The sequence below is a fragment of the Onychomys torridus genome, chromosome 4, assembly GCF_903995425.1.
Source record: "Onychomys torridus chromosome 4, mOncTor1.1, whole genome shotgun sequence".
In the NCBI taxonomy this organism is placed as follows: Eukaryota; Metazoa; Chordata; class Mammalia; order Rodentia; family Cricetidae; genus Onychomys; species Onychomys torridus.
In genome coordinates, this window is record NC_050446.1 from 54,083,398 (window position 1) to 54,099,266 (window position 15,869).

Consider the following 15,869-nt stretch of genomic DNA (forward strand, 5'->3'; position numbering starts at 1 on the left):
GAGCACAGCCATACTTAGGAAGGGAAATCAAAGCCAATATAGAATCAAGAGACGCATAAGTAGGATAAAAAAGAATCTGAACAACAGACTGAAAATGCAAGAGAGGAAAGTCCTAGCTGAAGGAAGTCTCTAAGGCACAGAGAATGAGAACGCGGAGGCAGGCTACGGAAGCACTCTGCTCGTCCCAGAAGAACAGAGCCAAGGAATGAAACATGGGGGAATATTATCTGGAAAGACAAGATTTCAGTAAGCAGAAGATGCACAATATGAAAGAAGGCGCTGTAGATGATGGCAAGAAGGGTCAGAGAAAGGGATTTGTCAGTCTCTACAAGTAAGTAACAGAAGAAGCAGGCCCCCAGGGAGTGCAGTAGAGGTGGATGCTAACCAAGATGATGTAAGATATATGGCTCATTCAGACCTTACTAGTGGCTTCACAGTTGTAAAATAATTATAAAAGGTTAATTGGCTTATATATTCGAAACATTAGTACTTTTTATTCATTTTTTCAAATCTTATTTGAAGAATTTATGTGTAAATAATACAAAATATTACAAAAGAATGAAAAACCCAAGCACACGGATGTTCACTGTAGTGTGATGTAAAATGACAGAAAGAAGTTGAGAAATCTAAATGTTTAAAAGAAGAGAGGCAACTTGGTTGTATAACTACTGAATTAAAATTCCCCCAGATTGTCTAAATTGAGTTAAAATTAAAATTTATGACATGGAAAATTATAAAAATATTTGCCATGAAGTAGATATAATTCTACTTGAACAGCAAGTTCACTAATAGGCATGGACAGCAGCAGCAATTAACACATTGGGTATCTTCACAGTCAAGCCTCCAGACCACTATGGCATCCATTTAGGAGGTTAGAAAATTTAGTCACATGGAGATTAAACCATTTACCCAATTTGTAACCCAAAAGCATTCTGCTGCAACTGAGTTCCAATCTAGAGCCTGTGCTCTTAGAGATATAGCTATTATCCTAAAGCACCCCCTTCATTAAGTTGTAGAAACAGCATCATCCAAAACATTCTTGAGTATGACAACATATTTTTCCTTGAGTTGGCTTTTGTCTACCTTAGCCATCATAAGCATTTACCCTGTTTTTACCTATCATTTCATTTTAATTCCATGAAGGTTATAATGGTTAGCTTAATACTTCCATAATGCTAAATGTTCAATGACTATAATACCTAATAGTAGTGTTACTTTCTTTGGTGCCATAATATGGAGGAAGAAAAACCATACATTATTACTTATGAATATAAACATAAGATTCCTTAATACAAATGTTGCTTTGGTTTTAATGGCACACATTTATCCTCTAGGATATGATCCATGGAAATGTAAACGAGACACCTTAATTGTATTTAGCCCTCATTCCCAGCAACATTTTTCTCTGCAGTGATGGGAAAGAAACAGGATTAATTATCACAAACTCTCAGATAATTATGTTAGAACACTGAGAACAAATGTGCATGTTATGACTCTTGAGAATTTGTATTAGAACATCTCCACACCAGAAGACATTTGATTAACACATTTTTATTTATACCACTTGATAATAATACATATTCTAGAAAGAAGAAATTACCTTCAGTTTTTCTTTAAGCTCCACAAGAGACCCACATAATTCAGTAATAGATTCAAGAATCTCCTTATGTCTTGTGACAATCTTCTCAGCATATTTCTGTCCTTCTTCCAAACCTGGGAAGGAGCAAAGATAAACTTATATTTAAAGGGAATTCTTAACAGGAAAATAGAAAGAACTGGATGCTAATTCATCTCCCAAGTGTCTTTTGTAAGTGCTGATGGATAGTAAGTTCCTAGCAAACACCCATGAACAGAGAAATCAATGGATGCAAGTATTTTTTTTAAAAGCAAAGTGTTACAGTTTAGATATATTTGGATACAAGGTTGGGGGATTGGGAGGAACAAAGGGTTGGGATGTAGTCTCATGTAGCCCAAAGTGACCTTAGACTCACTACATAACTTCTAGTCCCTAAGTGCTGGGATTATAGGTGTGCACCACCATGCCAGGTTGTTGTTTGCTCTGGAAATATTGATGTAAGCCTTACATGTTGAAGGCTTGGTCCTCAGTGCTATGTTCAGAGTTGAGACTTCTGGGAAGGATTATGAGACCAATGACTTAACCAATGGATTAGTTTGTTGATGAGTTAAAAATTGAATTGACTATTGGGAGGTAGTGGATCCTGTGTAAAGTGGGCATGATTAGAGGAAATGGGTTGCTTGGGGGATATGTCTTTGGAGAAATATCTTGTCCTCAGACTCTTCTCTGTCTGTCTGTTTTTTGCTGTGGTGAGGTGAGCAGCCTTCTCCACTTTATGTTCTTTCCATAATATTCTACTCAACCTAAGCCCAGAGAAGTGGAACAAGCTATGTATGGAATGATGCCTCAGAAGCCCTGAGCCAGGTACATAGTAACAATGACAGAAAACTCACTAGTCCAGGAGTTTTAAAGTGAAGATTGCATTTGCTGTACCATTCATTGTCACTTTTATGGAACCTAGATAATGTTCCTATATTAATATTCTTAAGACTCAGTACTAATCAGGGTTTCCTCTACAGGACATTCAGAAATTCTTCCTGCTTAGAGAATATACATTTCTCAGGATGGCATTTAAGGCCCACCATTATCTGGTTTGAACCTGCCTGCCCCAAATGTGTGTGATTTTAATTCTCCAACGTATTTTCATTCCTGGCCAAGCTGAGCTCATAATTCCACGCCAAAAATTCCCACATAAAAAAATTATATATCTAACATAGAAGAATAGGCTTTGACCACCATCTCTTCCCAGTTTATGAGTTAGAAAAATCAATTTGAAATAGATTAAAGAAACAATTCAAGACCCAGAATTTTAAAACAAGTAGAAGAAAGAACAAGGAATGTGGATGTGAGTGAGGATTTTCAGGTGAGACTCTGAAAGTCCAGGAAACAAACACAAACGTGGAGAGACGAGAGTGTGTCAGACTAAAGGGCCTCTGCAGAGAAGAGAGTGGACCAAAGTGCAGAGGCCCTTTACAGAATGAGATCACATATTTGCCTCTGGTTTACATCTGATGAGAGGTTAGAATCCAGAAGAACTCAATCAACATAACAGGCACACCCCTCCCCCACCAAATCCACCCTGAAAACCAGCAACAGCTGGAAACACACATGTCTTAAAAGAGGATACTCATTCTGGGCTACGGATGTAGCCCAGGGGCCGAGTGCACGCTTACTGCATGTGAGGCCATATCCTAGTGTTCTTCATCTGCTCTTGTGATAAAATACTGACCAAGAGCATCCTCAGGAGTAAGGGTTCGTTTCAGCTTATAGTTTACAACCCATCATTAAGAGAAGCCAAGGCGGAATTTGGCGGCAGGAAATAAATCAGAGACCATGGAGGAATGTTGTTGACAGGCTGACTTGCTCAGTTTCAGTTACCTTTCTCACACAACTCAGGCTCACCTACTCAAGGTAAGCTTGGCTGGAAATGAATAAAATGCCCCCATAGACATGCTTACAGGACAATCTAATGGAGGCAATTACTACTGAGATTCCCTCTTGCCAAATATGTTTAGGTTTGTGTCAAATTGACAAAAACTAACTATGACAGGCCCCAAATTCAACCCCTAACACCAGTCACAGAAGATAAAAGTTACACACCACAAAAGACAAGCATTCACTATGCAGTGACCTTTAGGCCTAAGCCATGTGTCTAGACTTTGTTTTTCCATAAACCCTTCGGCCAGCTCCTGACTAGTTTTTGGAATACATTTATTTGCATTAAAAGTTTAGATTCTGACTGGCCAGCTGATTGAGCAGGTAGAGGCGCTTTCTGCTCTTTCAAACCCAGCAGCCTGAGTTAGAACATTGAGGTCTGCGTGGTGGAGGGGGATAACTGACTCCCACAGGCTGTCCTTTGACCTCTACATGTTCACTGTGGCCTCTATCCCTCTGCCCCCAAATAAACATAAAATTTACAAGTTTGGGGATCAGTAATGCTTATATTCCTCTGCAAAGGTTTACTTCATATTCCTGAAGTAAATGTGCGATACAATCTAAAGGATGGATAGTCTCTTGGTCTGGTGAGATGTCCCAGTGAGTTAAGATGTTTACTACCAAGCATGCCAACCTGAGTTTGGTTCCCAGAACCCACTTGGTGGAAGCAGAGACCTGATTCTGCCATTTGACCTCTGGCCTGTAAATGTGTGCTGCGGCCTGTGTAGTCTGCAAACACACACATATCATACACACACAGACACAAAATAGATAAAATATTTTAAAAGGTGTGTAAGTTCCATACTAAATATGTGGAAACTCATAAGAATTCTTGTTTTTTATCATAATAATCAATTATTCCTTTATTCCTGCAAGAGCTTTTGAGCCCTCAATACGTGCTATGATGCTCTGAGTTAAGAGGTGAGATTTCATCTCTCACGGAGATTATACTCTAATAGAATAATCCAAATGACTAACTAATGCAAAGATCAGCTAATAATATGAGACAGATCATTCAACAAGGCAGACCCAGAGTTTTGCCAGGTTGTAGAAGAATGTGATTTTTTGGGGGTCTGTGAGTACTTATCATGTCTTGGCATTGAACGGGCACCGCAAAACAGCATGTTATATTCTCCTCTCACCCACAAGCACATAAAACAAAGAAGTATCTATACTATCAATGGAAAGTAAAATAGAGACAGACATCCACAGCACTAGAGATGCCCTGAAGACTTCCTTTTTAGCATGGTTGCATGGAAACAATGGCAAGAGAGAGACATCCATTTCTTTCATGGGCTTTCCAGCTGAGATTTTAGTGTTTTTGTGATTTCTACTATTTTCCTTTGAAAAATAATAAACAATTTGTTCTCAAGGATTTCTTATTAGGCAGTCAGTGCACTCCATGTTGCTAAGCATTTTGTGTCTATCTGGGAGTAGGGGTGAGGTAGACTGAATGTCTGCCTGGAGCAGCTTTGGGCTGTTTTCTGAAGCACCCACTAGTGTCTTCCTCTAGGATGCCTTTGCCTGGTCACTGTGGATCTCCTTCGTCTCACAGGAGTCACATCAGAGAGTTCATGGAACCGCTCTCTCAGGGCCCTCAAGCATTGCCCCCCCCCAGGGGGGGCTTCTTTTATGAAGAAGTCCTTGCTTGGCCTCTTCCACTTTTGCCTCACCATGGAGGAGAGCAAAGCATCCATGAGGTGACAGAGTTCTCCCATTTGTTGGGACAGGCAAGAAGATGAGGGAGAGTTTGCCAGCCATTGCGCAAATCCTCAAATCAAACTTTCATGGAAACATGAGGCTGATAACCTTTAGGGTAAGCTCTGTGCCAGCTAGCACTGAATCTTCTCATGTACAAGGAGTCACTCTAATGGACATTACACATTTGTCTATAGAGTGTGGCCCTGGAGAAAAATGGAAAGGATGGGATACGAAGTGAACAGAGAAGGAGTTAAAACCCAGGCTTCATCTCCTGCTGGGGAAATTCTACCCTTTACTCCTCACTGTTTACTTTTGCTGGATGTGGCACGGATCTTGAGACTTCTCTCGGAATAGGTGGGGATAGCAGGATCTTCTTCCTGCTGCATTGGGTTCAGTATAGACTTGTTCAGTGGCCATTCCTGTCACACAAGAACTCACCGTATAGGCGCTGAGCAAGGTCAATGACCTCCCGAATCCTTTCTTCTTGCTGAGGCACTGAAGGAGTGATAAACTTGTTGAACTGCTTGTGGAGAATTTCCACAGCTTCCCTTGTCTGGCACTCCATGGAATACTTTCCAACTCTTACCACTGTGGCACTTGCGTCTTCATACCAGAAGTTACACTATAGGAAAATGGAAGAAACCACAGATTAAAGAGATGTGTCCTTTGGAAGTCCTTCATATTGATCAGTTCAGATTTTGATTTCCTCAAATTTGGAAAGTTTAAGGCTGTCTGGACAAGTCATATTAGAGGAAATATAAGCGCATAGTCATATACTTTTTCATTTAGATACCCAATATGGCGGTTTGAAAAAACAATGACCCCAAAAGGGAGCAGCACAATTAGGAGGTTTGGCTATGTTGAAGTGTGTGTGGCCTTGTTGGAGGCAGTGTGTCAGTGTGGGTGTAGGCTTTCAGGTCTCTTTTGCCCAAGCTTCCCTCAGTGTGACGCAGAGACTACTTCCTGTTGCATGCAAGTTGTAGGACTCTCAGCTACCTCTCCAGCACCATGTCTGCCTGCATGTTGCTATATCTCACCATGATGATAATGGATTGAACCTCTGAAACTGTAAGTGAGCCACAACAATTAAATGTTTTCTCTCATAAGAGTCACTGTGGTCATGGTGTCTCTTCACAGTAATAGAAACCTTAACTGAGACACCTAAGGCATATATTTTAAATTCTTTCTAATTAAAGAAATCTATACAAATACAATTAGAAAGCAAAACTATTGAAATAACTTTGATTCTCCTGCCTTCTTAGATTTGTCTAAAACAATTTTTAAGACTATGTTGTATACTTTTAAGAGCAAGCAGCAAAAGCAATTGGATACTAAAAGGAATGCAAATATTGGATAAATAATGCTCAAAACCCATATAGTTAACAAAGACTGATAATAATCCATAAGTAAAACTTTTTATTAGTAATATTCTAATGATAAATTTTCCCTTAAAAAGGAAATTTAGAGCATGGATCAAGGAAATATCATCCAAAGAAAAGATTCTATCTTTGTGAAATAGAACTAGTCATTATTTTGGAGCACAGTGGAGGTATGAGGAAATTTTTCACTGAAAATAGTAACTGTGGAGGCAGGCAAAATGTCTGTCCCAGGCCAGAGGCATTTGTGCTGGGTAAAAAAATAGCAAAACAGAACTCTGTGACAAGCTAGTTTTAAGTAAGTGCCAAGAAGCTTCAGTAAACCTGTATTGTACATCATATATCAAAGAATAATCATAATGTGGCATTAAGTCTAAACACTTGCAGGACAGAAAGACAGTTTGTATTTAAGAATAACAGACAACAAAGAATGCTCGAAACCCTCAGGCGTGGTTTCTCTGATCTAAAATATGAGGCAATGGTTTGACCTTGTCAAACTTCATGTATTTTAGGTGGACTACTGCTATTCCCTTGGCAGTAACCAAGGTTACAACCAGTAATGAGGAACCAGAGATATCCCAGTATCAAGTTATTCTGAAATATTTTCAAGTGTTATGAAATAAATATACTGCTTGAGTACTGACACAGATTTCCAGCAGTGGTCAAACAGTTTGAGTCAAGGTTACAAACAAATGGAGACTCTCATGGTATTGGGAGAAGTAAATTAACCAAAGCTTTCTAAAGAGCAGCTAGACAACACAGAAAAACAAAATTCCTGTGGCTGGCATTCATTCCCTTTGACTTGGCAGTCCAACTTTAGGAATTACCCTAAAAGCAATAATAAAGAGATGTGTGACCAGGGCCTTCACAGCAGCAGTCACTAATACAGTATTGGAGAGATGGCTCAGTGCTAAAGAGCTGTGGTTGCCTTTCCAAAGGATCTGAGTTCGATCCCCAGGACCCATATGATAGCTCAGAACTGTCTATAACTTCAGTCCCAGAAGGATCCGACGCTTCCTTCTGGTCTCCATGGGCACTGCATATACATGGTGCAGAGACATACATGCGTACAAAACATCCATATACATAAAATAAAATAAAGATTAAAAAATAATTTTTATTACTTTTTTGTTTTGTTTAATTTTTAAGAAACTTTTTATTCATTTTACAAACCAACACAGATCCCCCCTTCCCTCCTCCCACCCCTCCAGCCTTCCCCTACCCACCCACCCCCATTTCCTCCTACAAAAATAAATATTTTTAAAGAAGTAGGTTGGTTTTTTTTTTGAGATAGTGTCTTACTATGAAGCCTAACCTGTACTTGAACTAGCAATCTCCCGCTTCTGCTCCCAACTACTGGGATTAAAGAGTTCTCCACTATGCTCAGGACAAAATATATTTTGAAGTAACATTACAGTAAGAATATAATTACAAGAAGAAGAAGAAGAAAATAAAATACCTCTTCTATTACTTCTTGGAGGTGTTCAGTCAGGTCCAAATTCATCTTGTAATCTGTCACAACTTTGTCAAAGTCATTCACATGCTTTTGCAAATCTTCCATGGCTTCCAAAAGGATGTTAACTTTATTACTTGGATAACTTGAGAACGCATCAGAAGTTTTATTGTTAACTTTTTCCATTTTCTTCCTTAAAGCCTGTCGGGGGTTAGGGGGTTGGTAAAGGTTTTTAAAAGGAAATCATACTCTTCCTTATGATGCCAGTAACAAAACAGAATAGCTTGGAGAAACTTGTTGCTTCCACCATCCTGATATCTTAAAATTATAATCACTGGAAAGGTATTTTGGAAAGAATAGGTTTTCTCCAAGGTATCTTATTCAATCAGTATTTGTAAATAAACAGAAAACCTAGAAGTAATATAAATTATTTATAATTATCAGGAGATCCAGAATCTATGGTGGACATTCTGGACATGTGTGAGGATGAGAAGGGAAAAAGGCAGAGGGGGCCTGCAGGCCGCATGTCCATATGTGTGGACATGTGCTGGGGAAGCATGGAAACGCATGAGCCTGGTGTATTTGGCAGAAACACAGCACATGCATCTCAACATGCATCGTTGGTACTAGGTTACAGTTGATGGGGCCAGAAGCTCGGTGTACTGTTGAACATGGCAACCACACGTGCTGGTGATGTATTGATGATGGTGATGGTGACAGCCAAGTGCAAGGGTCTCAAAAGATTTTAGAATAAACTGTGAGTATTTTTACAGATGCTTTCCAGCCTGGTTTAAATAATATGCAACATTTGCACGCACTGAAATATAACATGGTACCCCAAACATACACATAATTCTTCTGTTTTCATGTGTCAATTAGAATTTATTTGAAATTTAAAAAAGTGAATAAGCCAGAAAGCTCACAAAATGAAAGTGAGCTTGATTTCAGATGACTGAAATTGTTTTCTGGGTAGAATGATGCCATAAATATTCTATGAAATCTTTCCTGTAAGTTAGGCCACTTAAAATCAGCAGCATCACATTACTGTATACCAAACAAATAACTAAAACATTTTCAGGAAAACCAACTCTGGGTTATAGAGAATAAAGTTATTGTTTTTAAAGGGGAAATTAGATAAATCAAATACTATTTATTTCTGTAAAAAAGAAGTATGTGTGGACTGTAATGATTTTGCACTAGTTGTAGTAACCCACCACACACACGTGTGTGCATGCACACGCATATGCTACTTTTTTATTACCTGAATTTTTTCAGCATACATATCAACTTGTTGGATTTGATATTGAAGAGTCTTTAGGTTTCGAGATTTTTCATTTTTCTTGGAGTAATTAAACTTCAGATTGTTGAATTTCTTTTTTATATCTTTGAATGACTCTTTGAGCTATAGTTTAATAAAAAATAAAATCATAATTTCTTTACAACTAGAAAGACAATACTCATTGTTATGAATAAGACTATCTAAATACTTTTAAATAGTCATCATCTTAAAACTGTATTCAGAATACTTTCAGTCAAAACTACTTTCTGATGTATGATTTTAAACTCAGTACAGTCACAGACTATCCCATTTGTTGCCAAACAAGAAAGTATCTAACATCTTGAACATAAACTTTTGCTAACTCCAATTGTCTTATTTGTATTTATTTGGTGTAAAATTTGACACTCATTCCATTTTCTGCATGCTAGTTAGTATTGTTCCAGATCTCTCTGTATCCTGGTACTCTGTCACAGTCATTATGTATAAAAGTTATTAAGGTTCCAAGGGGCTGTTCATGAAGAGGTCAATGAGAGCTTGACTTTTAAATAGCTAGTACAGTATATGAGATTTAGTGAGAAAGGAGTTGTATTTTCCTAGCTAAAGTTATTTCCATGATCAAATTTTAGATGAGTTTTACTTCTTGGATGTAGGACATTAACTTTGAAAAGACAAACAAATAAATAAAAAAAAAAGTCATTGCCACCAAGGGCAATGCTGACTTTTGTATAGACAGGGCATATTATGATGTCTTACAAACAGCTCATCTTTACAGTGCACTAAGATTCTAAGCAACCTGGTACTTTTAAACATTGTCCTTTCTGTTGCTTCTACATATTCATGAGGACTAAGTGTACTTCTAGGCAACTCTCACTTCATATTATCAGCAAAGGGAAGCACAAAGAAAACATAAAACCTAAGGTTATATGGGAGCTTTTACGGCAAGAAGGAATCATGTCACGGTTGATAAATCCGAGTGATGGAAAGGAAAGTTCGAAATACATTAAAATTCCTTTTAATGATAGCAAACAAATAACCTGAGATATATAAAAGCCATGCACATGTTACATCTCAGATTTATAATACAGAAAAATACATCTGCCCTAAAAAATGTATGCTTTCTCAAAATGTTCACTCTAAGTTTTCCATATTGTGGAAATAAAACATTGACTTCACCATTAACTCTTCTTGAAACTCTACAAGTCTCTGGCAGATCTGATTATACAGAAATTATTATACTTATGCATTTTTTGCATAGAACATACTTATACTCAACCAGTATTGATTTTTACATAGAAAATGATATTGCTCTATATTAGTTTTAAGCTATAGACAAAACCAAGAACAGAAACCATAAAACCACTTTAACAGATAAACCAACAATGTCCAGAAAGAGTGGAAAGAGCTGTAACTTCAGATTTGGAAAACGACTTCTATATCAGGAGACCACAAAATATTTAAAATATCCCATTAAGCTTGTATATTTATGAAATAGCCATTAAATATTTACATTCTGTGACACTTGATATTTTAATGTACATGTGTTAATTCTAGCAGGAAGGGATAAATGAGGTATATTATATGAAACTGGAAATATAAAGAAACTATATCCTGAGTTATTTATAGAAAACTGAGATAGGCTCTTTTTATATCCCTAAATTGCAATTTGCAACTATAAATTAATAAAATACCCTATCTGAGGCAGCCAGAGATCATTGTTTAAAACCTCCTTTCACGACAAGTTAACTGTCTAGATATTCTGCTTGAGATGATTACAAACGTGTGCTGATGGAAGTATGCTGGTTGTACTCTAAGGTGTATGTACTGAATACCACTGAGTAGCACGTAAAGTGGTTAAGATGATCAGAGCAATGTCACAACAGTTTACCACGATTAACAACCATATTCAAGGTATGAGAGTGCATGCCTACAATCCCAGTACTCAGAATGCTGAAGGAGGAGGATCACAAACTCAAGGACCATCCAGAGTTGACCAAAAAATGGTTGGGGAAATGGCTCAGTGGGTTAAGTGCTTACTAGACAAGTGTGAGAACCTGAGTTTAGATCCTCTAGAAACCATGTAAAACCAAGCATGGCAGCATGCGTCTGTGATCTCAGTGCTTTTAAAGGTAAGATGGGAGGCAGAGACAGAAGACCCAGAAGCTCACGGGCCAGGTCAGTTAGCCTGACATACACAGCTGCAAAGACAACCACAGAAACTCCATTTCAAACAAGCTAGAAGGAGTTGCCTGACATCCAAGGTTGTTTTTTGCCACACATACAACGTCATATGCCAGCACCTGTACTCACTGCACTCACATGCACTCACATGCACATCAGACACACACAAAAATGCAATTAAATAAGATAAAATCATAAAATAAACACTACAGAATGAATAAAGGTACACAGTCATGAGCAGTTGTGCACTGGAAAACACAATTTTCTTCCTTTCTCTAGCTACTGAAACATGGTACTCAGTCTAGAGGAAGGAAGAGAGATTCTACCATCAAATTGCTAGCCAAAGGGTCTCATTTGCTTCTTCAAACAGGAAGGTGTAACATTTCCTTGAAGGCTGTCTGAGGAACATAGAAAGACAGAGCCCCAATATTTTCATTCTATACCATGAGCTTTCTGGTTTACTTTGGAATAAGAAATACCAGATTTATACCTGGTGAGAACGACTTCATTTCTGTACCAGCACGCATGCATTTCCACAGAAGATGATTTAGAAGGCCAAAGAATGTTATTGACGCCATGGGTCTGTGAAACATGATAGCTTCATTCTGACACACAAGCTCTCTCCACAGAGTTGCTGGCACTCTTTAGTCACATTGGAAATCTCAGTCCAAATCAAAACTCTTGGACCTTTCTTAAGGTAAATCCATGACTACTGCACACGTAAGTAGAAGGGAGAATGGATGAACTACATACATCTAGCACTAACAAATCCAGCTACACCTCATTTTGCTAACCTGCACATTCCAATATGAAAACTTAATCTAATCCCCACATAACTTGGCATCATAATTTTAAAGGAACATAGTGCTATGGTTACTGGCCTGGTGTATCATTGTCCACACAGCTGTTTCTAAATTTAGTGAGCTTATCAGCAATGGGGGGTGGTGAGGTGGTTAAGACAACTGCCCAGCTTGAGCATATAAGCAGCCACACACTCCAGCAGCATGGGGACAGAAATAGTTTAGTCATTAGACATCTTTAAATGCCATAATTCACAGTAGTAAAATTTATGTATTAAGTATGTTAGGATTTTTTTTTCCTGTGAGTAATTTGATTCTTCTCTCTTTGTACATACTCAGCTCCCAAGGGTACATGGGATAAGTGGACTAAATTTACATGGATATAATTAGAAAAAAAAAAAACTAAAATTTAAAAACTAGTCTCTCTCTCTTTTTTTTTTTTTGAAACTACAAAAATTGTCCTCTTTATAATTTCCCCCGTGAATGACAAGCCTCCTTTCAGAGCTAGGAATGAGAGAATGTCTATGGAGACAGAAGAGCCTCCTGACAAGCCAGGGTAGCTTGCTATTCTTAGTCTTGATTAAACCGGTTGAGGCAGCTTTCACAGGAATGTATTATGTGGAAGTCTGGTGCTGGCAAGGCCAACTGGTGTGAGGGACATGGGCTATTTAAAACAAAGACAGTGGATTGGCAAAGAAAATCTTGCATTAGAACTATGGCATACTTCTGGCTAACCCCCAAAACCCAAAATGAGCAGTCCGTTTTTTATTCTCTAGCATCCACTTCACAAGGTCCATTTCCTAGCCTCTGTTCACCCATTCCAGATGAGAGAGCCTTCTGAGGCTCATTTTCCATAATGGAAGGCTGTAATGTACCACCTCCCAGAGATGCTTGAATTTGAAATGAAGACATCCAAAGATTCAAAATCTAATCCTGATTTTGCTGCAAATATTAATGGAGGGTGTTGGGTCTCAGTGCTGGACAGATTTCTGGAGAAGTCTTTTTGGCCTTCTCCCATTTGGTAACCACAGCACACCTTTCTCAGCTTCAAGCACATAGCAACAGGAAGTGAGACAACTTGGAACACAGAGACCTGTTCCAAACTGCAGGCAGCAGCAACAGTGAACATTATCCTGAATGTGCAGCATCTTCATAATGAATTTTATACATCTTACTTGTCCTATTTGGGGGTATGCTAACTATAATTTTAAATGTGAGCTGTCCATATTCTCCAGAAGATCCTATCGGTATTTTTACAGATATCAAATGCTACAATGTAAATTTTTGAACCTTCAGGATGAACATTTTCTGAACAAATTATAATTTTTCCTGTCCACTTATACAGGCCACCCAAATGCAGTTGGGTCGGGGCCTGTTAGGCAGATGGCTATGGCTATGTGGATTTTCATTGTCTCCAGACTCTTAAGTTATCTGTGGACATTTGCAGTGTTACAGCCTGGCCCATGGTAGCCACACTGAACATATTTGTTGGATGAAGATAGTTTAGTATTTTTTCTAAGAACAAGTTTGGGTTGCAAATCTGAGAAATGAATACTGTGTTATTTTTTCTGCAGTGGTGCCCCACAGGGTCATCTGTTCTCTGGGCAAATGTTTCTCTGCTCCTCCCTGCCATGATGGCTACCTATGCTCATTCTATCAGGGCAAAGTGCCACACAATGGTAGGTGGTTTCCATCTTACTGTGTGTGTGTGTGTTTATAAAGCACTGTTCCTCAATTATAAGCTATTGCTTCTTATCAGTTTGTATGGCCGGCTCTCAGATGACAAATCCATTCAAACTGACGACAGAATTTGAGGGATTCATGCCCGGCATATATGGAATGTATATGCTAAATCCTTTCCTTCTTCACCTCTGACAGGAAAGATGTTGCTATCCTAGAGGAGACTTTCCAGGGTAAGGTAACATAATTGTCTGGTAGCTTCTTTTGTGGAAAACTTATTTTGAGAAAATGGATACCAGCCTGATTCTGTCATCACTATTCTTCCCAGAAAAGTAATTGTTTGTGACACAAAATATGAGCCCTTACGTTATAAATTCCCACTATCATCATGTAAATATAAGGGTGATTTTTTTTTTGTCAGCTTGCAAGAAGAAAATGTGTTTCCTACTAACACACTACCTCTCTAAGTGTAGCTATAAACAAGTGATGTTCCTCGGCAATGTAATGTGGCTGTGGAAGTTTTTAGAATGCTTAGTGTGTTAATGATATATTCACATGGCCAGGCAAGAAAATGCCAAGTGCTATTGAGTAGCTATGCACACAAATGTCTTCTTGCATGAAATGGGGAAGAAAAATGCCCTAAAATCTGGCACCTTGACAGTTGTGCTTCTCATGGGTAAATGTGAAGAAAACAAGTTTTTCAAAAGTTTACTATGCATAAAAATATGCAAAGATAATGAAACACAAAAGACACTGTTACATGTCTTTAAAGAATGCCACATCCTATTTTTAAAAAAATATCACATTTAAGCCGGGCAGTGGTGGTGCATGCCTTTAATCCCAGCACTTGGGAGGCAGAGGCAGGCGGATCTCTGTGAGTTTGAGGCCAGCCTGGGCTACCAAGTGAGTTCCAGGAAAGGAGCCAAAGCTACACAGAGAAACCCTGTCTCGAAAAACCAAAAAAAAAAAAAAAAAAAAAAAAAAATCACATTTAGAGAAACTTCAATCCATTTGCCTGAAGGTACAAAGTCCTTCTTTAAAGACCTGAGCAAAGAGCACTAAGTTAGTTTCAGCAAAGTCAAGAGGAACAAATCAAATGTGACCAAGCATTCCTACATCCTGTCACAGATGCATGAAAAGACAGGAATAAAGCAGTTGAATGGGACTCTACTGAGTGACTGGTTCATTCTGTCTAAGCACACACCAAACACATTCACGTCCAGATGAATCTTGGCCAAAGTTGACCCCAAAAGACTTCAGACAGAAGCTAGGTAGTCTTAGAGCACTGTGAAGATGAGTCATATGAAAAAAATGAAGACATTAAGCCAGATATTCACCAAAGTCTATTACAACTCCATGTCTGTGAACCTTCGTACACTACTTTGATCATACTGGACCAAAACAGTGTGTTTTGTGATCAACTTTAAAAATCAAATGTTAAGTATGGTCTAGTTCCCTTGGCAAAATGTTATTCATTTGTTTATACTTAACACACTGATTTTCAATTTTTGTTGTTTGTTTTGAGATGGGGTCTTATGTAGCTTACACTGACCTCGAACTTGCTCTGTAACCAAGACTGACCTTGAACTCCTGCTCTCCCTGCTGTTACCTCCCAAGTGCTGGGAAAACAGGCATGTGCCACCTTGCCTGACTTCATTTTATATAGTACTCTAGATACATGTGTCTAAACAAATTATACCTCTAGGCGCCAAAGGTTGCCACCATGGAAACATCAGCTGAGTTTCCTCCTACAGTCACAGTTCAAAGTAGAATACAACGTATCTACATTTTATTTTACTAAGGGGCATCGAAAACGTTCTTTCTAATTATTTCCCCACTAATTTTGTGACTGTAAAATCCAGAATGTGGATGCTGCACTTCCACATGCCTG

General features: G+C 38.4%; 1 protein-coding gene across 1 annotated transcript in view; it reads right to left on the reverse strand.

The window, feature by feature from the left end:
• The window catches only part of Ccdc141 (coiled-coil domain containing 141), a 160,211-nt gene that overhangs the window by 11,792 nt on the left and 132,550 nt on the right, over nt 1–15,869 (reverse strand). The window contains 4 exon segments of the mRNA XM_036185814.1: nt 1,601–1,713; nt 5,651–5,834; nt 8,048–8,242; nt 9,303–9,443. Coding sequence (XP_036041707.1) covers nt 1,601–1,713; nt 5,651–5,834; nt 8,048–8,242; nt 9,303–9,443 — 633 coding nt within the window.